At 53.1% G+C, this 26,889-nt stretch overlaps 1 protein-coding gene across 2 annotated transcripts in view; it reads right to left on the minus strand.

The window, feature by feature from the left end:
- Window positions 1–26,889, minus strand: part of UBASH3B (ubiquitin associated and SH3 domain containing B) — a 147,253-nt gene that overhangs the window by 20,814 nt on the left and 99,550 nt on the right. Inside the window, exons 3-7 of one of the 2 annotated variants that reach the window (XM_063943726.1) lie at window positions 6,055–6,241; window positions 5,347–5,545; window positions 1,957–2,126; window positions 984–1,192; window positions 740–872 (exon numbers count right to left, since the gene is read on the minus strand). In XM_063943726.1, coding sequence (XP_063799796.1) covers window positions 740–872; window positions 984–1,192; window positions 1,957–2,126; window positions 5,347–5,545; window positions 6,055–6,241 — 898 coding nt within the window. Of the gene's footprint in view, window positions 1–739; window positions 873–983; window positions 1,193–1,956; window positions 2,142–5,346; window positions 5,546–6,054; window positions 6,242–26,889 lie in introns of both variants that reach the window. The other variant, XM_063943725.1, reaches the window with a different exon arrangement.

Below are 26,889 nucleotides of genomic sequence, written 5' to 3' on the forward strand. Positions count from 1 at the left end.
CACTGATGGCTCATAGGGGGGTTTCACTGATGGCTCATAGGAAGGTCTCACTGCTGGCTCATAGGAGGGTTTCACTGCTGGCTCATAGGAGGGTCTCACTGCTGGCTCATAGGAGGGTCTCACTGCTGGCTCATAGGTGGGTCTCACTGCTGGCTCATAGGTGGGTCTCACTGCTGGCTCATAGGTGGGTCTCACTGCTGGCTCGTCTCACTGCTGCCACATAGGAGGGTCTCATTGCTGGCTCATAGGAGGGTCTCATTGCTGGCTCATAGGGAGGTCTCACTGCTGGATCATACTTGAGTGTCACCCTGAGCGTCCAGCACAGTGTTGTTTGAAGAAAAGTTGCACTAGAGACGACCTACAGTAATTAGTAGGTAGAGATATGGAGGCTGCTTTGTCCAACACAGTTTTATACCCAGGCCTAAGGCAGCGATTAGTGCCGCCACGGCTACCTCTGGTGCTGGCAAGGACATGTCTATGTTTTTATTCTGGTTAAAGAGTATCGCATATAAATTACACGAAGACACTTGCACGGCGGTGGCATTTTCTGGGCGTCCAGAACTGATGGCGCTGTGTCGTTTTGTGTTATAAACGTGACACACTGAGGCTTTGTGAAGGTTCACGTGTATACTCAGAGGAAAGCCGGGCGGCGACGAGCTGGAATTCCAGGTCATATTTATCCACACACCTGAGCGTGCGAGACATGTATAGTCTTACATGTATGTTACATGTTCCTCACCTGCATGGGCTGGCAGATAATGGTAAGTGCCGCCGTTTCCCCCAGACCGTGTTCATCCTGCTGTCTCCTGTCCAGCCCAGCGTCACTCAGAGGGTAAGAGGAGGCACACGCCGCGTTGAGGAGTGAGTATGACCTGCAAAGCACAAGGAGGGCCCAGCATGCAGCAGAATGTACATTCGCAGAGACACAAAATAAATATATATATATAGGTCTAGCTGACACAGTGTAATAAGGTCTAACTTACGCGTGAAACACCCAGCTGCCACATTCATCAGCCTTCATGACATAATTTTCCGGTAAGAGGCCGGAACAGCCCGTTGCCAGCGAGGACCCATAGATCCAACCTTCACTGGCGATCGTCTGCTCCACTGGTGACATGAAGATAAAATCCCCGGGAACCAACTCCAGTTCATCGTCGTTTTGTGGCAGATACGGGTATAAAACCTGTAGCGTCTGAGCCAAAGAAAAACAAAATACCAAAAGTTACACCATAGATGGAAAATTACCCCAAATCACAGACAAACGGCTATCCGGTAAAGCATTGCAGCATATGTGTCATATACCAGCTTGCCGGGCGGAGCCTGCAACACGCCTGATATAGTGTTCATTCTAGCACCCTGCACCTTTCAAAATCCATGCAGTTCTTCTTTCCTGCCTGAGGTGTCGCTCTCTGCTCTGGTGCTTCTCAGAACACTTTGGTCTGTATCTCAGCATTGAACTACAGACCAGAATGGACTGCACAGGTTTTGAAAGGTGCAGGGTGCTAGAATGAACGAAAGGTGCAGGGTGCTAGAATGAACACTATGATATATATGCAGTAAGTCATCTCTAGGCTATAACTATTCATGAACAGCATCGAAACTTCATTTCATGTTATCCCTGAAGCTCCGGGGGTGCTAGGCGGACGCCGGCCGTTCACTTCATCCAGGAGTCAGTAGCATGACCTGGTAACAGAGATGAGGCTAGGGGGCAACCAAAAAGCTATCGTTTTTCTATTGCATACAAGAATACAATGGACAAAATCTGATCGGTTGCCATGGGCAACACCATCACTTTTCATTTTAGGACCTTCCCCTAGAAATCTTTGCTGCCTAACTCGTGGCCGCCTGTCAAGGTAACACAAGGTCCAGGGGGGGGGTTGGATCTGGTACCAGCCATTACCCTATGTCTAGTATCAACTATGAGTATGAGGATATGAAATATAAGGCAGTACTTACCTCGTGGTTGGCATAGCGGATGTCCCGGGAGAATATTGCAGCGACCCAATCACAGCCAAGGTTTAAGTCGATGTTCTTGGACAGTTTCTCCAGCGTGGGCAGGTGATTCGCCTGGAAGTGATAAGCCAGCGTCACATGTAACTGCTTCTTGTGAGGCTCCACGCGGACATCTGAAATAGATGGTGCTATCATCCAGCAACACATTACTCTCACCTCCGCTGACAACAGGAAGTCTCCCGGGTACTGTCCCGGGCGCTACTGCTAAGGTGTGGTATAGAAAGTCTACAGTGTCTAGGCAGGCCGCCATTAGGTGGACAGGGTCAGAAGGTGGACAGGTAAAAAGTAGACTGTGGGTAAGGTCGACATTACAATGTTCAGCACAGAAATGGTCGACACAGAAATTGTCAACACAAGTTTTTTTTATTTTTTGGGTGTCATTTTGTATGTTTCCTCGTATGCAAGCACAATCTGTGGAAACATGTACCCTCACGGGCTCGCTTTGCTCACCACGCTTGCCGATAACGCTGCGCTCGCCACCGTGGGCGAATTTAGTGGCCAGGCCGCCCCTAGGTAAAATATCGTTGGTCGCCCCTCATCAAGTCACTGACTCCTGTGCCCCCTCATGTCGGGGCCTGTCCCAGTACCTCTAGACCGCCAAAGCAGACCCAACCTCACCCCCCACCACCTCCTGCGACACAGTTTACTGTCATTTGATCCCCCTCCCTCCCACTACCAGTTGCAAAATATAAAACGTTGTAATGATGAAAACAAAAATGAATCAACAGCCTCATCTGGCCGTGCCGGCCCTCAGTAATTGCCGACCCTCAGTAATTGCCGACCCTCAGTAATCGCCGCCCCTCAGTAATTGCTGCCCCTCAGTAATTGCCGCCCCTCAGTAATTGCCGCCCCTCAGTAATTGCTGCCCCGCCCCTCAGTAATTGCTGCCCCGCCCCTCAGTAATTGCCGCCCCTCAGTCATTGCCGCCGCCGCCCCTCAGTAATTGCAGCCCCTCAGTAATTGCTGCCCTGCACCTCAGTAATTGCTGCCCCTCAGTAATCGCCGCCCCTCAGTAATTGGCGCCGCCACCCCTCAGTAATTGCAGCCCCTCAGTAATTGCTGCCCCGCACCTCAGTAATCGCCGCCCCTCAGTAATTGGCGCCGCCGCCCCTCAGTAATTGCAGCCCCTCAGTAATTGCCGCCCCGCCCCTCAGTAATTGCTGCACCTCAGTAATTGCTGCCCTGCCCCTCAGTAATCGCCGCCCCTCAGTAATTGGCGCCGCCGCCCCTCAGTAATTGCAGCCCCTCAGTAATTTCCGCCCCTCAGTAATTTCCGCCCCTCAGTAATTGCTGCAGCCCCTTAGTAATTGCTGCAGCCCCTCAGTAATTGCAGCCCCTCAGTAATTGCCGCCCCTCAGTAATTGCAGCCCCGCCCCTCAGTAATTGCTGCCCCTCAGTAATTGCTGCCCCTCAGTAATTGCCGCCCCTCAGTAATTGCCGCCCCTCAGTAATTGCTGCCCCGCCCCTCAGTAATTGCTGCCCCGCCCCTCAGTAATTGCCGCCCCTCAGTAATTGCCGCCGCCGCCCCTCAGTAATTGCAGCCCCTCAGTAATTGCTGCCCTGCACCTCAGTAATTGCTGCCCCTCAGTAATCGCCGCCCCTCAGTAATTGGCGCCGCCACCCCTCAGTAATTGCAGCCCCTCAGTAATTGCTGCCCCGCACCTCAGTAATTGCTGCTCCTCAGTAATCGCCGCCCCTCAGTAATTGCAGCCCCTCAGTAATTGCCGCCCCGCCCCTCAGTAATTGCTGCACCTCAGTAATTGCTGCCCTGCCCCTCAGTAATTGCTGCACCTCAGTAATTGCTGCTCCGCCCCTCAGTAATTGCTGCACCTCAGTAATTGCTGCCCCGCCCCTCAGTAATTGCTGCCCTGCCCCTCAGTAATTGCAGCCCCTCAGTAATTGCCGGCCCTAGGCACGTGACCAGTGGGAAATCCGTGTATAGTAAATCAAGCAAAAGTTGGAAAAACATGTTAAAAAAAACCCAAAAACCTTGTGTCCACCATTTGTGTGTGGCCATTGTCACTTCAAACTTTTGAACTTGTTGACGTTTTGTACCTATTGATTAATGCATGTCTGCCTTTTACCTGTCGACCTTTTATCTATGTCGATCATATGGTGTCGAGTCTGTCGACCTATTGACCTATCATCCGTATACCATTGCTAAGCCACTATCTTAATAAACCAATGTGGTGTACATAGCAAAAGTTGCAGGAAGCTATATGCAAATTAAGGGGGACATTTACTAAGCAGTGATAAGAGTGAAGTGAGCCAGTGGAGAAGTTGCCCATGGCAAACAATAAGCACTGACGTATTATCTATAATTTGCATACTATAAAATTATACAGAGCTGCTGATTGGTTGATGGGGAAACTTCTCCACTGGCTCACTACTCCGCTCTTATCACTGCTTAGTAAATGTCCCCCTAAATGACTTAAGCCATCTGCAGGGGCACAAACAGGAGCAGATCATTGTCACACATCTCACAGACACCTCTCATTTATTGCATTGTCCTGTAAAGCGAACAGCAGGCGTACCCGACGAGCCGCACTACAACATGCAGATTGGCGGGTATGTAATATGAGGGGAGATGTAGGGATAGTAACACGGATAGGATCCCCTCACACATACACAAGGTCTCTCTTTAATCATAGAAACCAGCTGTGGACTGCACTGACTGTTTCCATGGCTGCAGAAGATAAGGAGCGCCAGTTCTTACTGCCCCACCTGTCAGATGTCAGCAACAGTGTGTTTCCGAGACTTAATCAGGCAATTTCAGCTGGATGTCCCACTTCAAGAATCAGGGGATATTCCAGCAAGATTCAAAAAGCGGGAACCTCCATCCTGGCTCATGGAGCCGCACGGATGGACACGACGGAAGGAGTTTACATAAACTCCGCTAACAGACGCTGCTGCATGTGACGCAGAATCAGACCCTAAATCGCCAACAGCAACTACTGTAGGTATCTAGGGCAGACTCTGACAGATATATGGCAGTGTGAAGTGAGCAAACACACAGTAAACCCTGCTTTAATAATACATTGGGGGTTAGTTTCATTATAAATAACTGGTTATAAGCACTGCTGTGATCCACCTCTGCGACATAACCACGACGACAGGAAATAGACACCCAGGATGCACATTGCCCCTCCAATGCCACCCTTGTATCTCAGACTCACCATGGGGCCCTGTGATCGTCCTACATACAGGGCCCCCCCTCTATTACACCTCCCGCGCTACACCAGCCCTGATCCCCTAATAAAGGTACATGAGGCTGGATATATATTTCTACGACAGGCCGCGCCGGTTTATGTCGCTGGTGTAGATTCTCCTCACCTGTTTTTATCAAGGCTTCCTCTGCAAAGTCTGCGGCAAACTTCTTTAGGATCTCAGCGCAGTCGTCGTTTACAAAGAGGCCGATGAAGTTGGAGGAGGTGTAGAGCTCCAGCGGTAGGGGGTTGGGGAATTTGGATTTCCAGTGAGTGACGGTGGTCTGTAACGCTTCGCACAGCGCATCCACGTTTTTATCCTCGCACTGCGGAAAGAGAAGACCAATCATATTGCAGATAGGATTCAATCAGAGTCGTCAGCAGTGCCCTCTGACCTCACGCGTTACTGGGGATGACAGACCCGAAACGCATTGTTATACTAATCCTGATTGGCTGGAAGTCTCACCTGCAGGGTTATTTCTAACAAATAATGCAGGTTTAGCAACAGGACCTAACAGTGGCGTCATGCCACCTAGATCTACTACAAGGAGCAGCATGCCCCAGCAATGTCCCACAGGTCCGCCGCCAAACTACGCCTGTACGTCACTTTTGCGCGGTGGCATTAGGAACAAACACTGCATTATTAGGAGTGGGGGGCGAGATGTTAAGTGTCTACATTTCAATTGCTAGGACCTAAAATACACCACACCTTGTGGGCGGCGCCAAGTTCTACTTTCTGTTAGCGCGAGTGACCTCGGTTGACCTAAGGAAGAAGTCCCGGCTGAATGTAGCGTGTCACCAGTTCCAGGCTGTAACAGTTACTCGCAGGACCTACCATGAAGAACTGGCAGAGCGTGATGTGGGGGAATATATTATGGGCCTTGTTCTTGCCGCACAGCTGCTTCGATTGTTGCCAGAAGTCCGAGAGTTTCTGGGCGAGGGGACCCATGGGCCGTAGGTAAAGGACATACTCGCGAGGCAGGGGGTCATCCAAGAAGGGGTCATCTATATGCGAGAACAGCCTGCAAGACAGCAACATCGACTCATAAATAGGCCTCTCCTACCGGTTACACTAACACTCACCGCTTTGTCACCCCAGGCCCCCCTCCTCCCCCCTCTTACCCTCCTGCCCCCTGGGCCCCGTATCGGCAGAGGTGGAAGTTCCGCCACGTGCTGGGCTGTCACCTGGGGCAGATGTAACAACGAGTGATATTCATAACTCACTCACAAATCACTAACTGTCATTTGTCAAACACATGAGAGGGCCTGATTGGCCGGATCACCATTTCTCTTCTGGAACGAGTGATAACGAGAATATCGCTCGTCGTTACCTCTGCCCCTATGTGTGACATAAATAGGCCCAGGTCAAGCAAAAATAGCTCATAGCTGCCCCATCCATCCCTTGTGGGGCAGTTAGAGACTGCCAGAAATTGCCCCGATGGGGTCGACATGTGACTTCTGATGGAGCAGGGGCAAACTGAACATAATATGAACCAATTACATTCAGTTTCATTAAATACACAGCAGACTGGCACATACAAAGAGAAGGAAGACATTTACTTATATAGCAACCGGCGCACTCACTTGGGAGGTGAAGGGGGGGGGAGGGGGGGACCAGTAGGTCATAAGGACGCAGGATGATCAGTGGGGTTCATCACTAAAGATTTGGGGGTCTATTTATTAAACATTGGAGAGAGATAAAGTGGACAGTGATAATTACTAGATAACCAGCGTCTAACTGTCATTTGTCAGGAGCTGATTGGCTGATACTTTATCTCTCTCCAAGACTTAGTACATAGATCCCTTGACACCACAATTTGGATTGGCCTCAGCTCTATACGTTTCTATACCGCAGCGTACGCAGCCATAGATGGAGGACTGAGCCGACAGTGACAATGTGACAATCAGGACGCTTCCTCTGCACCCGGCGCGGCCAGCGAGGAAATGAGTAACCGCCACAATATCGTATCCCGATAGGCTGGCGACACAGAACTGGTAGTACCCTTATTATGCTGATAAATGCCAGGGATTGGGCCCCGGGGCTGATACTCTGCCGCAACCCATCTGATGTGCATGTAGGAAAAGCACTGCACGTATGGCCGCAGCGCAGAACATACACGCGAGCTAGTGTCCACTGTTATCAGCCATCCCAGACGGAGGACGGAGCCTGTATCATTACTGCAGCACAGAGCGCGCGGCTCACACCTGCATCTATAGCGCAGAGCTTGTATCGTTACTGCAGCACGGAGCAGGCGGCTCACACCTGTATCTATAGCGCAGAGCTTGTATCGTTACTGCAGCACGGAGCAGGCGGCTCACACCTGTATCTATAGCGCAGAGCTTGTATCGTTACTGCAGCACGGAGCGCGTGGCTCACACCTGTATCTATAGCGCAGAGCTTGAATCGTTACTGCAGCACGGAGCGCGTGACTCACACCTGTATCTATAGCGCAGAGCTTGTATCGTTACTGCAGCACGGAGCGCGTGGCTCACACCTGTATCTATAGCGCAGAGCTTGTATCGTTACTGCAGCACGGAGCAGGCGGCTCACACCTGTATCTATAGCGAGGAGCTTGTATCGTTACTGCAGCACAGAGCGCGTGGCTCACACCTGTATCTATAGCGCAGAGCTTGTATCATTACTGCAGCATGGAGCGCGTGGCTCACACCTGTATCTATAGCGCAGAGCTTGTATCGTTACTGCAGCACGGAGCGCGTGGCTCACACCTGTATCTATAGCGCAGAGCTTGTATCGTTACTGCAGCACGGAGCGCGTGGCTCACACCTGTATCTATAGCGCAGAGCTTGTATCGTTACTGCAGCACGGAGCGCGTGACTCACACCTGTATCTATAGCGCAGAGCTTGTATCGTTACTGCAGCACGGAGCGCGTGGCTCACACCTGTATCTATAGCGCAGAGCTTGTATCGTTACTGCAGCACGGAGCGCGTGGCTCACACCTGTATCTATAGCGCAGAGCTTGTATCTTTACTGCAGCACGGAGCGCGTGGCTCACACCTGTATCTATAGCGCAGAGCTTGTATCGTTACTGCAGCACGGAGCGCGTGGCTCACACCTGTATCTATAGCGCAGAGCTTGTATCGTTACTGCAGCACGGAGCGCGTGGCTCACACCTGTATGTATAGCGAGGAGCTTGTATCATCACTGCAGCACGGAGCGCGTGGCTCACACCTGTATCTATAGTGCAGAGCTTGTATCGTTACTGCAGCACGGAGCAGGCGGCTCACACCTGTATCTATAGCGCAGAGCTTGTATCGTTACTGCAGCACGGAGCGCGTGGCTCACACCTGTATCTATAGCGAGGAGCTTGTATCGTTACTGCAGCATGGAGCACGTGGCTCACACCTGTATCTATAGCGCAGAGCTTGTATCGTTACTGCAGCACGGAGCGCGTGGCTCACACCTGTATCTATAGCGCAGAGCTTGTATCGTTACTGCAGCACGGAGCGCGTGGCTCACACCTGTATCTATAGCGAGGAGCTTGTATCGTTACTGCAGCACGGAGCGCGTGGCTCACACCTGTATCTATAGCGCAGAGCTTGTATCGTTACTGCAGCACGGAGCGCGTGGCTCACACCTGTATCTATAGCGCAGAGCTTGTATCGTTACTGCAGCACAGAGCGCGTGGCTCACACCTGTATCTATAGCGCAGAGCTTGTATCGTTACTGCAGCACAGAGCAGGCGGCTCACACCTGTATCTATAGCGCAGAGCTTGTATCGTTATTGCAGCACGGAGCGCGTGGCTCACACCTGTATCTATAGCGAGGAGCTTGTATCGTTACTGCAGCACGGAGCGCGTGGCTCACACCTGTATCTATAGCGAGGAGCTTGTATCGTTACTGCAGCACGGAGCGCGTGGCTCACACCTGTATCTATAGCGCAGAGCTTGTATCGTTACTGCAGCACAGAGCGCGTGGCTCACACCTGTATCTATAGCGCAGAGCTTGTATCGTTACTGCAGCACAGAGCAGGCGGCTCACACCTGTATCTATAGCGCAGAGCTTGTATCGTTACTGCAGCACGGAGCACGTGGCTCACACCTGTATCTATAGCGAGGAGCTTGTATCGTTACTGCAGCACGGAGCGCGTGGCTCACACCTGTATCTATAGCGCAGAGCTTGTATCGTTACTGCAGCACGGAGCGCGTGGCTCACACCTGTATCTATAGCGCAGAGCTTGTATCGTTACTGCAGCACGGAGCGCGTGGCTCACACCTGTATCTATAGCAAGGAGCTTGTATCGTTACTGCAGCACGGAGCGCGTGGCTCACACCTGTATCTATAGCGCAGAGTTTGTATCGTTACTGCAGCACGGAGCGCGTGGCTCACACCTGTATCTATAGCGCAGAGCTTGTATCGTTACTGCAGCACAGAGCGCGTGGCTCACACCTGTATCTATAGCGCAGAGCTTGTATCGTTACTGCAGCATGGAGCGTGTGGCTCACACCTGTATCTATAGCGAGGAGCTTGTATCGTTACTGCAGCACGGAGCGCGTGGCTCACACCTGTATCTATAGCGCAGAGCTTGTATCGTTACTGCAGCACAGAGCGCGTGGCTCACACATGTATCTATAGCGAGGAGCTTGTATCGTTACTGCAGCACGGAGCGCGTGGCTCACACCTGTATCTATAGCGCAGAGCTTGTATCGTTACTGCAGCACGGAGCAGGCGGCTCACACCTGTATCTGTAGTGCAGAGCTTGCATCGTTACTGCAGCACGGAGCGCGTGGCTCACACCTGTATCTATAGCGAGGAGCTTGTATCGTTACTGCAGCACGGAGCGCGTGGCTCACACCTGTATCTATAGCGCAGAGCTTGTATCGTTACTGCAGCACAGAGCGCGTGGCTCACACCTGTATCTATAGCGCAGAGCTTGTATCGTTACTGCAGCACAGAGCGCGTGGCTCACACCTGTATCTATAGCGAGGAGCTTGTATCGTTACTGCAGCACGGAGCGCGTGGCTCACACCTGTATCTATAGCGAGGAGCTTGTATCGTTACTGCAGCACGGAGCGCGTGGCTCACACCTGTATCTATAGCGCAGAGCTTGTATCGTTACTGCAGCACGGAGCGCGTGGCTCACACCTGTATCTATAGCGAGGAGCTTGTATCGTTACTGCAGCACAGAGCGCGTGGCTCACACCTGTATCTATAGCGAGGAGCTTGTATCGTTACTGCAGCACGGAGCGCGTGGCTCACACCTGTATCTATAGCGAGGAGCTTGTATCGTTACTGCAGCACAGAGCGCGTGGCTCACACCTGTATCTATAGCGAGGAGCTTGTATCGTTACTGCAGCACGGAGCGCGTGGCTCACACCTGTATCTATAGTGCAGAGCTTGTATCGTTACTGCAGCACGGAGCGCGTGGCTCACACCTGTATCTATAGCGAGGAGCTTGTATCGTTACTGCAGCACGGAGCGCGTGGCTCACACCTGTATCTATAGTGCAGAGCTTGTATCGTTACTGCAGCACGGAGCGCGTGGCTCACACCTGTATCTATAGCGAGGAGCTTGTATCGTTACTGCAGCACGGAGCGCGTGGCTCACACCTGTATCTATAGTGCAGAGCTTGTATCGTTACTGCAGCACGGAGCGCGTGGCTCACACCTGTATCTATAGCGCAGAGCTTGTATCGTTACTGCAGCACGGAGCGCGTGGCTCACACCTGTATCTATAGCGCAGAGCTTGTATCGTTACTGCAGCACGGAGCGCGTGGCTCACACCTGTATCTATAGCGAGGAGCTTGTATCGTTACTGCAGCACAGAGCGCGTGGCTCACACCTGTATCTATAGCGCAGAGCTTGTATCGTTACTGCAGCACGGAGCGCGTGGCTCACACCTGTATCTATAGCGCAGAACTTGTATCGTTACTGCAGCACGGAGCAGGCGGCTCACACCTGTATCTATAGTGCAGAGCTTGTATCGTTACTGCAGCACAGAGCGCGCGGCTCACACCTGCATCTATAGCGCAGAGCTTGTATCGTTACTGCAGCACGGAGCAGGCGGCTCACACCTGCATCTATAGCGCAGAGCTTGTATCGTTACTGCAGCACGGAGCAGGCGGCTCACACCTGCATCTATAGCGCAGAGCTTGTATCGTTACTGCAGCATGGAGCAGGCAGCTCACACCTGTATCTATAGCGCAGAGCTTGTATCGTTACTGCAGCACGGAGCGCGTGGCTCACACCTGTATCTATAGCGCAGAGCGCAGAGCTTGTTTCGTTACTGCAGCACGGAGCAGGCGGCTCACACCTGCATCTATAGCGCAGAGCTTGTATCGTTACTGCAGCACGGAGCAGGCGGCTCACACCTGCATCTATAGCGCAGAGCTTGTATCGTTACTGCAGCACGGAGCAGGCGGCTCACACCTGTATCTATAGTGCAGAGCTTGTATCGTTACTGCAGCATGGAGCGCGTGGCTCACACCTGTATCTATAGCGAGGAGCTTGTATCGTTACTGTAGCACGGAGCGCGTGGCTCACACCTGTATCTATAGCGCAGAGCTTGTATCGTTACTGCAGCACGGAGCGCGTGGCTCACACCTGTATCTGTAGCGAGGAGCTTGTATCGTTACTGCAGCACAGAGCGCGTGGCTCACACCTGTATCTATAGCGCAGAGCTTGTATCGTTACTGTAGCACGGAGCGCGTGGCTCACACCTGTATCTATAGCGCAGAGCTTGTATCGTTACTGCAGCACGGAGCGCGTGGCTCACACCTGTATCTATAGCGCAGAGCTTGTATCGTTACTGCAGCACGGAGCGCGTGGCTCACACCTGTATCTATAGTGCAGAGCTTGTATCGTTACTGCAGCACGGAGCAGGCGGCTCACACCTGTATCTATAGCGCAGAGCTTGTATCGTTACTGCAGCACGGAGAGCGTGGCTCACACCTGTATCTATAGTGCAGAGCTTGTATCGTTACTGCAGCACGGAGCGCGTGGCTCACACCTGTATCTATAGCGCAGAGCTTGTATAGTTACTGCAGCACGGAGCGCGTGGCTCACACCTGTATCTATAGCGAGGAGCTTGTATCGTTACTGCAGCACGGAGCGCGTGGCTCACACCTGTATCTATAGCGCAGAGCTTGTATCGTTACTGCAGCACGGAGCAGGCGGCTCACACCTGTATCTGTAGTGCAGAGCTTGCATCGTTACTGCAGCACGGAGCGCGTGGCTCACACCTGTATCTATAGTGAGGAGCTTGTATCGTTACTGCAGCACGGAGCGCGTGGCTCACACCTGTATCTATAGCGCAGAGCTTGTATCGTTACTGCAGCATGGAGCGCGTGGCTCACACCTGTATCTATAGCGAGGAGCTTGTATCATTACTGCAGCACAGAGCGCGTGGCTCACACCTGTATCTATAGCGCAGAGCTTGTATCGTTACTGCAGCACGGAGCAGGCGGCTCACACCTGTATCTATAGCGCAGAGCTTGTATCGTTACTGCAGCACGGAGCGCGTGGCTCACACCTGTATCTATAGCGCAGAGCTTGTATCGTTACTGCAGCACGGAGCGCGTGGCTCACACCTGTATCTATAGCGCAGAACTTGTATCGTTACTGCAGCACGGAGCAGGCGGCTCACACCTGTATCTATAGTGCAGAGCTTGTATCATCACTGCAGCACGGAGCGCGTGGCTCACACCTGTATCTATAGCGAGGAGCTTGTATCGTTACTGCAGCACGGAGCGCGTGGCTCACACCTGTATCTATAGCGCAGAGCTTGTATCGTTACTGCAGCACGGAGCGCGTGGCTCACACCTGTATCTATAGCGAGGAGCTTGTATCGTTACTGCAGCACGGAGCGCGTGGCTCACACCTGTATCTATAGCGCAGAGCTTGTATCGTTACTGCAGCACGGAGCGCGTGGCTCACACCTGTATCTATAGCGCAGAGCTTGTATCGTTACTGCAGCACGGATGCGCGTGGATCACACCTGCATCTATAGCGCAGAGCTTGTATCGTTACTGCAGCACGGAGCAGGCGGCTCACACCTGTATCTATAGCGCAGAGCTTGCATCGTTACTGCAGCACGGAGCGCGTGGCTCACACCTGTATCTATAGCGAGGAGCTTGTATCGTTACTGCAGCACGGAGCGCGTGGCTCACACCTGTATCTATAGCGCAGAGCTTGTATCGTTACTGCAGCACGGAGCGCGTGGCTCACACCTGTATCTATAGCGCAGAGCTTGTATCGTTACTGCAGCACGGATGCGCGTGGATCACACCTGCATCTATAGCGCAGAGCTTGTATCGTTACTGCAGCACGGAGCAGGCGGCTCACACCTGTATCTATAGCGCAGAGCTTGTATCGTTACTGTAGCATGGAGCAGGCGGCTCACACCTGTAACTATAGCGCAGAGCTTGTATCGTTACTGCAGCACAGAGCGCGCGGCTCACACCTGCATCTATAGCGCAGAGCTTGTATCGTTACTGCAGCACGGAGCAGGCGGCTCACACCTGCATCTATAGCGCAGAGCTTGTATCGTTACTGCAGCACGGAGCAGGCGGCTCACACCTGCATCTATAGCGCAGAGCTTGTATCGTTACTGCAGCATGGAGCAGGCAGCTCACACCTGTATCTATAGCGCAGAGCTTGTATCGTTACTGCAGCACGGAGCGCGTGGCTCACACCTGTATCTATAGCGCAGAGCGCAGAGCTTGTTTCGTTACTGCAGCACGGAGCGCGTGGCTCACACCTGTATCTATAGCGAGGAGCTTGTATCGTTACTGCAGCACAGAGCGCGTGGCTCACACCTGTATCTATAGCGCAGAGCTTGTATCGTTACTGTAGCACGGAGCGCGTGGCTCACACCTGTATCTATAGCGCAGAGCTTGTATCGTTACTGCAGCACAGAGCGCGTGGCTCACACCTGTATCTATAGCGCAGAGCTTGTATCGTTACTGTAGCACGGAGCGCGTGGCTCACACCTGTATCTATAGCGCAGAGCTTGTATCGTTACTGCAGCACAGAGCGCGTGGCTCACACCTGTATCTATAGCGCAGAGCTTGTATCGTTACTGCAGCACGGAGCAGGCGGCTCACACCTGTATCTATAGTGCAGAGCTTGTATCGTTACTGCAGCACGGAGAGCGTGGCTCACACCTGTATCTATAGTGCAGAGCTTGTATCGTTACTGCAGCACGGAGCGCGTGGCTCACACCTGTATCTATAGCGCAGAGCTTGTATAGTTACTGCAGCACGGAGCGCATGGCTCACACCTGTATCTATAGCGCAGAGCTTGTATAGTTACTGCAGCACGGAGCGCATGGCTCACACCTGTATCTATAGCGAGGAGCTTGCATCGTTACTGCAGCACGGAGCGCGTGGCTCACACCTGTATCTATAGCGAGGAGCTTGTATCTTTACTGCAGCACGGAGCGCGTGGCTCACACCTGTATCTATAGCGCAGAGCTTGTATCTTTACTGCAGCACGGAGCGCGTGGCTCACACCTGTATCTATAGCGCAGAGCTTGTATCGTTACTGCAGCACGGAGCGCGTGGCTCACACCTGTATCTATAGCGAGGAGCTTGTATCGTTACTGCAGCACGGAGCGCGTGGCTCACACCTGTATCTATAGCGCAGAGCTTGTATCGTTACTGCAGCACGGAGCAGGCGGCTCACACCTGTATCTATAGCGCAGAGCTTGTATCGTTACTGCAGCACGGAGCGCGTGGCTCACACCTGTATCTATATCGCAGAGCTTGTATCGTTACTGCAGCACGGAGAGCGTGGCTCACACCTGTATCTATAGTGCAGAGCTTGTATCGTTACTGCAGCACGGAGCGCGTGGCTCACACCTGTATCTATAGCGCAGAGCTTGTATAGTTACTGCAGCACGGAGCGCATGGCTCACACCTGTATCTATAGCGAGGAGCTTGTATAGTTACTGCAGCACGGAGCGCGTGGCTCACACCTGTATCTATAGCGCAGAGCTTGTATCGTTACTGCAGCACGGAGCACGTGGCTCACACCTCTATCTATAGCGAGGAGCTTGTATCGTTACTGCAGCACGGAGCGCGTGGCTCACACCTGTATCTATAGCGCAGAGCTTGTATCGTTACTGCAGCACGGAGCGCGTGCCTCACACCTGTATCTATAGCGCAGAGCTTGTATAGTTACTGCAGAACGGAGCGCGTGCCTCACACCTGTATCTATAGCGCAGAGCTTGTATAGTTACTGCAGCACGGAGCAGGCGGCTCACACCTGTATCTATAGTGCAGAGCTTGTATCGTTACTGCAGCACGGAGCGCGTGGCTCACACCTGTATCTATAGCGAGGAGCTTGTATCGTTACTGCAGCACGGAGCGCGTGGCTCACACCTGTATCTATAGCGCAGAGCTTGTATCGTTACTGCAGCACAGAGCGCGTGGCTCACACCTGTATCTATAGCGCAGAGCTTGTATCGTTACTGCAGCATGGAGCGCGTGGCTCACACCTGTATCTATAGCGAGGAGCTTGTATCGTTACTGCAGCACAGAGCGCGTGGCTCACACCTGTATCTATAGCGAGGAGCTTGTATCGTTACTGCAGCACGGAGCGCGTGGCTCACACCTGTATCTATAGCGCAGAGCTTGTATCGTTACTGCAGCACAGAGCGCGTGGCTCACACCTGTATCTATAGTGCAGAGCTTGTATCGTTACTGCAGCACGGAGCGCGTGGCTCACACCTGTATCTATAGCGAGGAGCTTGTATCGTTACTGCAGCACGGAGCGCGTGGCTCACACCTGTATCTATAGTGCAGAGCTTGTATCGTTACTGCAGCACGGAGCGCGTGGCTCACACCTGTATCTATAGCGAGGAGCTTGTATCGTTACTGCAGCACGGAGCGCGTGGCTCACACCTGTATCTATAGCGCAGAGCTTGTATCGTTACTGCAGCATGGAGCGCGTGGCTCACGCCTGTATCTATAGCGCAGAGCTTGTATCGTTACTGCAGCACGGAGCGCGTGGCTCACACCTGTATCTATAGCGCAGAGCTTGTATCGTTACTGCAGCACGGAGCGCGTGGCTCACACCTGTATCTATAGCGAGGAGCTTGTATCGTTACTGCAGCACAGAGCGCGTGGCTCACACCTGTATCTATAGCGCAGAACTTGTATCGTTACTGCAGCACGGAGCAGGCGGCTCACACCTGTATCTATAGTGCAGAGCTTGTATCGTTACTGCAGCACAGAGCGCGCGGCTCACACCTGCATCTATAGCGCAGAGCTTGTATCGTTACTGCAGCACGGAGCGCGTGGCTCACACCTGTATCTATAGCGCAGAGCGCAGAGCTTGTTTCGTTACTGCAGCACGGAGCAGGCGGCTCACACCTGCATCTATAGCGCAGAGCTTGTATCGTTACTGCAGCATGGAGCAGGCAGCTCACACCTGTATCTATAGCGCAGAGCTTGTATCGTTACTGCAGCACGGAGCGCGTGGCTCACACCTGTATCTATAGCGCAGAGCTTGTATCGTTACTGTAGCACGGAGCGCGTGGCTCACACCTGTATCTATAGCGCAGAGCTTGTATCGTTACTGCAGCACGGAGCGCGTGGCTCACACCTGTATCTATAGCGCAGAGCTTGTATCGTTACTGTAGCACGGAGCGCGTGGCTCACACCTGTATCTATAGCGCAGAGCTTGTATCGTTACTGCAGCATGGAGCAGGCAGCTCACACCTGTATCTATAGCGCAGAGCTTGTATCGTTACTGCAGCACGGAGCGCGTGGCTCACACCTGTATCTATAGCGCAGAGCTTGTATCGTTACTGCAGCACAGAGCGCGTGGCTCACACCTGTATCTATAGCGCAGAGCTTGTATCGTTACTGCAGCACGGAGCAGGCGGCTCACACCTGTATCTGTAGTGCAGAGCTTGCATCGTTACTGCAGCACGGAGCGCGTGGCTCACACCTGTATCTATAGTGAGGAGCTTGTATCGTTACTGCAGCACGGAGCGCGTGGCTCACACCTGTATCTATAGCGAGGAGCTTGTATCGTTACTGCAGCACAGAGCGCGTGGCTCACACCTGTATCTATAGCGCAGAGCTTGTATCGTTACTGCAGCACGGAGCGCGTGGCTCACACCTGTATCTATAGCGCAGAGCTTGTATCGTTACTGCAGCACAGAGCGCGTGGCTCACACCTGTATCTATAGCGCAGAGCTTGTATCGTTACTGCAGCACGGAGCAGGCGGCTCACACCTGTATCTATAGTGCAGAGCTTGTATCGTTACTGCAGCACGGAGAGCGTGGCTCACACCTGTATCTATAGTGCAGAGCTTGTATCGTTACTGCAGCACGGAGAGCGTGGCTCACACCTGTATCTATAGTGCAGAGCTTGTATCGTTACTGCAGCACGGAGCGCGTGGCTCACACCTGTATCTATAGCGCAGAGCTTGTATCGTTACTGCAGCACAGAGAGCGTGGCTCACACCTGTATCTATAGTGCAGAGCTTGTATCGTTACTGCAGCACGGAGCGCGTGGCTCACACCTGTATCTATAGCGCAGAGCTTGTATAGTTACTGCAGCACGGAGCGCATGGCTCACACCTGTATCTATAGCGAGGAGCTTGTATCGTTACTGCAGCACGGAGCGCGTGGCTCACACCTGTATCTATAGCGAGGAGCTTGTATCGTTACTGCAGCACGGAGCGCGTGGCTCACACCTGTATCTATAGCGCAGAGCTTGTATCGTTACTGCAGCACGGAGCGCGTGGCTCACACATGTATCTATAGCGAGGAGCTTGTATCGTTACTGCAGCACGGAGCGCGTGGCTCACACCTGTATCTATAGCGCAGAGCTTGTATCGTTACTGCAGCACGGAGCAGGCGGCTCACACCTGTATCTGTAGTGCAGAGCTTGCATCGTTACTGCAGCACGGAGCGCGTGGCTCACACCTGTATCTATAGTGAGGAGCTTGTATCGTTACTGCAGCACGGAGCGCGTGGCTCACACCTGTATCTATAGCGAGGAGCTTGTATCGTTACTGCAGCACAGAGCGCGTGGCTCACACCTGTATCTATAGCGCAGAGCTTGTATCGTTACTGTAGCACGGAGCGCGTGGCTCACACCTGTATCTATAGCGCAGAGCTTGTATCGTTACTGCAGCACGGAGCAGGCGGCTCACACCTGTATCTATAGTGCAGAGCTTGTATCGTTACTGCAGCACGGAGAGCGTGGCTCACACCTGTATCTATAGTGCAGAGCTTGTATCGTTACTGCAGCACGGAGAGCGTGGCTCACACCTGTATCTATAGTGCAGAGCTTGTATCGTTACTGCAGCACGGAGCGCGTGGCTCACACCTGTATCTATAGCGCAGAGCTTGTATCGTTACTGCAGCACGGAGAGCGTGGCTCACACCTGTATCTATAGTGCAGAGCTTGTATCGTTACTGCAGCACGGAGCGCGTGGCTCACACCTGTATCTATAGCGCAGAGCTTGTATAGTTACTGCAGCACGGAGCGCATGGCTCACACCTGTATCTATAGCGAGGAGCTTGTATCGTTACTGCAGCACGGAGCGCGTGGCTCACACCTGTATCTATAGCGAGGAGCTTGTATCGTTACTGCAGCACGGAGCGCGTGGCTCACACCTGTATCTATAGCGCAGAGCTTGTATCGTTACTGCAGCACGGAGCGCGTGGCTCACACATGTATCTATAGCGAGGAGCTTGTATCGTTACTGCAGCACGGAGCGCGTGGCTCACACCTGTATCTATAGCGCAGAGCTTGTATCGTTACTGCAGCACGGAGCAGGCGGCTCACACCTGTATCTGTAGTGCAGAGCTTGCATCGTTACTGCAGCACGGAGCGCGTGGCTCACACCTGTATCTATAGTGAGGAGCTTGTATCGTTACTGCAGCACGGAGCGCGTGGCTCACACCTGTATCTATAGCGCAGAGCTTGTATCGTTACTGCAGCATGGAGCGCGTGGCTCACACCTGTATCTATAGCGAGGAGCTTGTATCGTTACTGCAGCACGGAGCGCGTGGCTCACACCTGTATCTATAGCGCAGAGCTTGTATCGTTACTGCAGCACGGAGCAGGCGGCTCACACCTGTATCTATAGCGCAGAGCTTGTATCGTTACTGCAGCACGGAGCGCGTGGCTCACACCTGTATCTATAGCGCAGAGCTTGTATCGTTACTGCAGCACGGAGCGCGTGGCTCACACCTGTATCTATAGCGCAGAACTTGTATCGTTACTGCAGCACGGAGCAGGCGGCTCACACCTGTATCTATAGTGCAGAGCTTGTATCATCACTGCAGCACGGAGCGCGTGGCTCACACCTGTATCTATAGCGAGGAGCTTGTATCGTTACTGCAGCACGGAGCGCGTGGCTCACACCTGTATCTATAGCGCAGAGCTTGTATCGTTACTGCAGCACGGAGCGCGTGGCTCACACCTGTATCTATAGCGAGGAGCTTGTATCGTTACTGCAGCACGGAGCGCGTGGCTCACACCTGTATCTATAGCGCAGAGCTTGTATCGTTACTGCAGCACGGAGCGCGTGGCTCACACCTGTATCTATAGCGCAGAGCTTGTATCGTTACTGCAGCACGGATGCGCGTGGATCACACCTGCATCTATAGCGCAGAGCTTGTATCGTTACTGCAGCACGGAGCAGGCGGCTCACACCTGTATCTATAGCGCAGAGCTTGCATCGTTACTGCAGCACGGAGCGCGTGGCTCACACCTGTATCTATAGCGAGGAGCTTGTATCGTTACTGCAGCACGGAGCGCGTGGCTCACACCTGTATCTATAGCGCAGAGCTTGTATCGTTACTGCAGCACGGATGCGCGTGGATCACACCTGCATCTATAGCGCAGAGCTTGTATCGTTACTGCAGCACGGAGCAGGCGGCTCACACCTGTATCTATAGCGCAGAGCTTGTATCGTTACTGTAGCATGGAGCAGGCGGCTCACACCTGTAACTATAGCGCAGAGCTTGTATCGTTACTGCAGCACAGAGCGCGCGGCTCACACCTGCATCTATAGCGCAGAGCTTGTATCGTTACTGCAGCACGGAGCAGGCGGCTCACACCTGCATCTATAGCGCAGAGCTTGTATCGTTACTGCAGCACGGAGCAGGCGGCTCACACCTGCATCTATAGCGCAGAGCTTGTATCGTTACTGCAGCATGGAGCAGGCAGCTCACACCTGTATCTATAGCGCAGAGCTTGTATCGTTACTGCAGCACGGAGCGCGTGGCTCACACCTGTATCTATAGCGCAGAGCGCAGAGCTTGTTTCGTTACTGCAGCACGGAGCGCGTGGCTCACACCTGTATCTATAGCGAGGAGCTTGTATCGTTACTGCAGCACAGAGCGCGTGGCTCACACCTGTATCTATAGCGCAGAGCTTGTATCGTTACTGTAGCACGGAGCGCGTGGCTCACACCTGTATCTATAGCGCAGAGCTTGTATCGTTACTGCAGCACGGAGCGCGTGGCTCACACCTGTATCTATAGCGAGGAGCTTGTATCGTTACTGCAGCACAGAGCGCGTGGCTCACACCTGTATCTCTAGCGCAGAGCTTGTATCGTTACTGCAGCACGGAGCAGGCGGCTCACACCTGTATCTATAGTGCAGAGCTTGTATCGTTACTGCAGCACGGAGAGCGTGGCTCACACCTGTATCTATAGTGCAGAGCTTGTATCGTTACTGCAGCACGGAGCGCGTGGCTCACACCTGTATCTATAGCGCAGAGCTTGTATAGTTACTGCAGCACGGAGCGCATGGCTCACACCTGTATCTATAGCGCAGAGCTTGTATAGTTACTGCAGCACGGAGCGCATGGCTCACACCTGTATCTATAGCGAGGAGCTTGCATCGTTACTGCAGCACGGAGCGCGTGGCTCACACCTGTATCTATAGCGAGGAGCTTGTATCTTTACTGCAGCACGGAGCGCGTGGCTCACACCTGTATCTATAGCGCAGAGCTTGTATCTTTACTGCAGCACGGAGCGCGTGGCTCACACCTGTATCTATAGCGCAGAGCTTGTATCGTTACTGCAGCACGGAGCGCGTGGCTCACACCTGTATCTATAGCGAGGAGCTTGTATCGTTACTGCAGCACGGAGCGCGTGGCTCACACCTGTATCTATAGCGCAGAGCTTGTATCGTTACTGCAGCACGGAGCAGGCGGCTCACACCTGTATCTATAGCGCAGAGCTTGTATCGTTACTGCAGCACGGAGCGCGTGGCTCACACCTGTATCTATATCGCAGAGCTTGTATCGTTACTGCAGCACGGAGAGCGTGGCTCACACCTGTATCTATAGTGCAGAGCTTGTATCGTTACTGCAGCACGGAGCGCGTGGCTCACACCTGTATCTATAGCGCAGAGCTTGTATAGTTACTGCAGCACGGAGCGCATGGCTCACACCTGTATCTATAGCGAGGAGCTTGTATAGTTACTGCAGCACGGAGCGCGTGGCTCACACCTGTATCTATAGCGCAGAGCTTGTATCGTTACTGCAGCACGGAGCACGTGGCTCACACCTCTATCTATAGCGAGGAGCTTGTATCGTTACTGCAGCACGGAGCGCGTGGCTCACACCTGTATCTATAGCGCAGAGCTTGTATCGTTACTGCAGCACGGAGCGCGTGCCTCACACCTGTATCTATAGCGCAGAGCTTGTATAGTTACTGCAGAACGGAGCGCGTGCCTCACACCTGTATCTATAGCGCAGAGCTTGTATAGTTACTGCAGCACGGAGCAGGCGGCTCACACCTGTATCTATAGTGCAGAGCTTGTATCGTTACTGCAGCACGGAGCGCGTGGCTCACACCTGTATCTATAGCGAGGAGCTTGTATCGTTACTGCAGCACAGAGCGCGTGGCTCACACCTGTATCTATAGCGCAGAGCTTGTATCGTTACTGCAGCACGGAGCGCGTGGCTCACACCTGTATCTATAGCGATGAGCTTGTATCGTTACTGCAGCACGGAGCGCGTGGCTCACACCTGTATCTATAGCGCAGAGCTTGTATCGTTACTGCAGCACGGAGCGCGTGGCTCACACCTGTATCTATAGTGCAGAGCTTGTATCGTTACTGCAGCACGGATGCGCGTGGCTCACACCTGTATCTATAGTGCAGAGCTTGTATCATCACTGCAGCACGGAGCGCGTGGCTCACACCTGTATCTATAGCGAGGAGCTTGTATCGTTACTGCAGCACGGAGCGCGTGGCTCACACCTGTATCTATAGCGATGAGCTTGTATCGTTACTGCAGCACGGAGCGCGTGGCTCACACCTGTATCTATAGCGAGGAGCTTGTATCGTTACTGCAGCACGGAGCGCGTGGCTCACACCTGTATCTATAGCGCAGAGCTTGTATCATTACTGCAGCACGGAGCGCGTGGCTCACACCTGTATCTATAGCGCAGAGCTTGTATCGTTACTGCAGCACGGAGCACGTGGCTCACACCTGTATCTATAGCGCAGAGCTTGTATCGTTACTGCAGCACGGAGCGCGTGGCTCACACCTGTATCTATAGCGCAGAGCTTGTATCGTTACTGCAGCACGGAGCGCGTGGCTCACACCTGTATCTATAGCGAGGAGCTTGTATCGTTACTGCAGCACAGAGCAGGCAGCTCACACCTGTATCTATAGCGCAGAGCTTGTATCGTTACTGCAGCACGGAGCGCGTGGCTCACACCTGTATCTATAGCGCAGAGCTTGTATCGTTACTGTAGCACGGAGCGCGTGGCTCACATCTGTATCTATAGCGCAGAGCTTGTATCGTTACTGCAGCACGGAGCGCGTGGCTCACACCTGTATCTATAGCGAGGAGCTTGTATCGTTACTGCAGCACAGAGCGCGTGGCTCACACCTGTATCTATAGCGCAGAGCTTGTATCGTTACTGCAGCACGGAGCGCGTGGCTCACACCTGTATCTATAGCGAGGAGCTTGTATCGTTACTGCAGCACGGAGCGCGTGGCTCACACCTGTATCTATAGCGCAGAGCTTGTATCGTTACTGCAGCACGGAGCGCGCGGCTCACACCTGTATCTATAGCGCAGAGCTTGTATCGTTACTGCAGCACAGAGCGCGTGGCTCACACCTGTATCTATAGCGCAGAGCTTGTATCGTTACTGCAGCACGGAGCGCGTGGCTCACACCTGTATCTATAGCGCAGAGCTTGTATCGTTACTGCAGCACGGAGCAGGCGGCTCACACCTGTATCTATAGTGCAGAGCTTGTATCGTTACTGCAGCACGGAGCGCGTGGCTCACACCTGTATCTATAGCGAGGAGCTTGTATCGTTACTGCAGCACGGAGCGCGTGGCTCACACCTGTATCTATAGCGCAGAGCTTGTATCGTTACTGCAGCACGGAGCGCGTGGCTCACACCTGTATCTATAGCGAGGAGCTTGTATCGTTACTGCAGCACGGAGCGCGTGGCTCACACCTGTATCTATAGCGCAGAGCTTGTATCGTTACTGCAGCACGGAGCGCGTGGCTCACACCTGTATCTATAGCGCAGAGCTTGTATCGTTACTGCAGCACGGATGCGCGTGGCTCACACCTGTATCTATAGCGCAGAGCTTGTATCGTTACTGCAGCACGGAGCGCGTGGCTCACACCTGTATCTATAGCGCAGAGCTTGTATCGCTACTGCAGCACGGAGCAGACAGCTCATACCTGTATCTATAGTGCAGAGTGCAGAGCTTGTATCGTTACTGTAGCACAGAACAGGCATCTCACACCTGTATCTATAGCGCAGAGCGCAGAGCCTGTATCTTTACTGCAGCACAGAGCAGGCAGCTCACACCTGTATCTATAGCGCAGAGCGCAGAGCTTGTATCGTTACTGCAGCACAGTGCAGGCAGCTCATACCTGTATCTGTAGTGCAAAGCGCAGAGCCTGTATCGTTACTGCAGCACGGAGCAGACAGCTCACACCTGTATCTATAGTGCAGAGCCTGTATCATTACTGCAGCACAGAGCAGGCAGCTCACACCTGTATCTATAGCGCAGAGCACAGAGCTTGTATCGTTACTGCAGCACAGAGCAGGCGGCTCACACCTGTATCTATAGCGCAGAGCACAGAGCCTGTATTGTTACTGCAGCACAGAGCAGGCAGCTCCCACCTGTATCTATAGTGCAGAGCGCAGAGCCTGTATGGTTACTGCAGCACAGTGCAGGCAGCTCACACCTGTATCTATAGCGCAGAGCTTGTATTGTTATTGCAGCACAAAGCAGGCAGCTCACACCTGTATCTATAGCGCAGAGCTTGCATCGTTACTGCAGCACAGAGCAGGCTGCTCACACTTGTATCTATAGCGCAGAGCTTGTATCGCTACTGCAGCACGAAGCAGGCAGCTCACACCTGTATCTATATAATGCAGAGCTTGTATCGTTACTGCAGCACGGAGCAGACAGCTCACACCTGTATCTATAGTGCAGAGCGCAGAGCCTGTATCGTTACTGCAGCACAGAGCAGGCAGCTCCCACCTATATCTATAGTGCAGAGCGCAGAGCCTGAATCGTTACTGCAGCACAGAGCAGGCAGCTCACACCTGTATCTATAGCGCAGAGCGCAGAGCTTGTATCGTTACTGCAGCACAGAGCAGGCGGCTCACACCTGTATCTAGAGCGCTGAGCTTGTATTGTTACTGCAGCACAGAGCAGACAGCTCACACCTGTATCTATAGTGCAGAGCGCAGAGCTTGTATCGTTACTGCAGCACAGAGCAGGCGGCTCACACCTGTATCTATAGCGCAGAGCTTGTATCATCACTGCAGCACGGAGCGCGTGGCTCACACCTGTATCTATAGCGCAGAGCTTGTATCGTTACTGCAGCACGGAGCGCGTGGCTCACACCTGTATCTATAGCGAGGAGCTTGTATCGTTACTGCAGCACGGAGCGCGTGGCTCACACCTGTATCTATAGCGCAGAGCTTGTATCGTTACTGCAGCACGGAGCAGACAGCTCATACCTGTATCTATAGTGCAGAGTGCAGAGCTTGTATCGTTACTGTAGCACAGAACAGGCATCTCACACCTGTATCTATAGCGCAGAGCGCAAAGCCTGTATCTTTACTGCAGCACAGAGCAGGCAGCTCACACCTGTATCTATAGCGCAGAGCTTGTATCGTTACTGCAGCACAGTGCAGGCAGCTCATACCTGTATCTGTAGTGCAAAGCGCAGAGCCTGTATCGTTACTGCAGCACGGAACAGACAGCTCACACCTGTATCTATAGTGCAGAGCGCAGAGCTTGTATCGTTACTGCAGCACAGAGCAGGCAGCTCACACCTGTATCTATAGCGCAGAGCACAGAGCTTGTATCGTTACTGCAGCACAGAGCAGGCGGCTCACACCTGTATCTAAAGCGCAGAGCACAGAGCCTTTATTGTTACTGCAGCACAGAGCAGGCAGCTCCCACCTGTATCTATAGTGCAGAGCGCAGAGCCTGTATGGTTACTGCAGCACAGTGCAGGCAGCTCACACCTGTATCTATAGCGCAGAGCTTGTATTGTTATTGCAGCACAGAGCAGGCAGCTCACACCTGTATCTATAGCGCAGAGCCTGTATCGTTACTGCAGCACAGTGCAGGCAGCTCACACCTGTATCTATAGTGCAGAGCTTGCATCGTTACTGCAGCACAGAGCAGGCTGCTCACACTTGTATCTATAGCGCAGAGCTTGTATCGTTACTGCAGCAGGAAGCAGGCAGCTCACACCTGTATCTATATAATGCAGAGCTTGTATCGTTACTGCAGCACGGAGCAGACAGCTCACACCTGTATCTATAGTGCAGAGCGCAGAGCCTGTATCGTTACTGCAGCACAGAGCAGGCAGCTCCCACCTATATCTATAGTGCAGAGCGCAGAGCCTGAATCGTTACTGCAGCACAGAGCAGGCAGCTCACACCTGTATCTATAGCGCAGAGTGCAGAGCGCAGAGCTTGTTTTGTTACTGCAGCACAGAGCAGACAGCTCACATCTGTATCTACAGTGCAGAGCGCAGAGCTTGTATCTTTACTGCAGCACAGAGCAGGCGGCTCACACCTGTATCTAGAGCGCTGAGCTTGTATTGTTACTGCAGCACAGAGCAGACAGCTCACACCTGTATCTATAGTGCAGAGCGCAGAGCTTGTATCGTTACTGCAGCACAGAGCAGGCGGCTCACACCTGTATCTATAGCACAGAGCTTGTATCGTTACTGCAGCACGGAGCAGGCAGCTCACACCTGTATCTATAGTGCAGAGCTTGTATTGTTACTGCAGCACAGAGCAGGCGGCTCACACCTGTATCTATAGCGCAGAGCTTGTATCGTTACTGCAGCACGAAGCAGGCAACTCATACCTGTATCTATAGTGCAGAGCCTGTATCGTTACTGCAGCACAAAGCAGGCAGCTCCCACCTGTATCTATAGTGCAGAGCGCATAGCCTGTATCGTTACTGCAGCACAGAGCAGGCAGCTCACACCTGTATCTATAGTGCAGAGCGCAGAGCTTGTATCGTTACTGCAGCACAGAGCAGGCGGCTCACACCTTTATCTATAGCGCAGAGCTTGTATCGTTACTGCAGCACGAAGCAGGCAGCTCACACCTGTATCTATAGCTCAGAATGCAGAGCTTGTATCGTTACTGCAGCACGGAGCAGGAGGCTCACACCGGTATCTATAGCGCAGAGCTTGCATCGTTACTGCAGCAC

This window comes from Pseudophryne corroboree, chromosome 10 (assembly GCF_028390025.1).
Source record: "Pseudophryne corroboree isolate aPseCor3 chromosome 10, aPseCor3.hap2, whole genome shotgun sequence".
NCBI lineage: Eukaryota > Metazoa > Chordata > Amphibia > Anura > Myobatrachidae > Pseudophryne > Pseudophryne corroboree.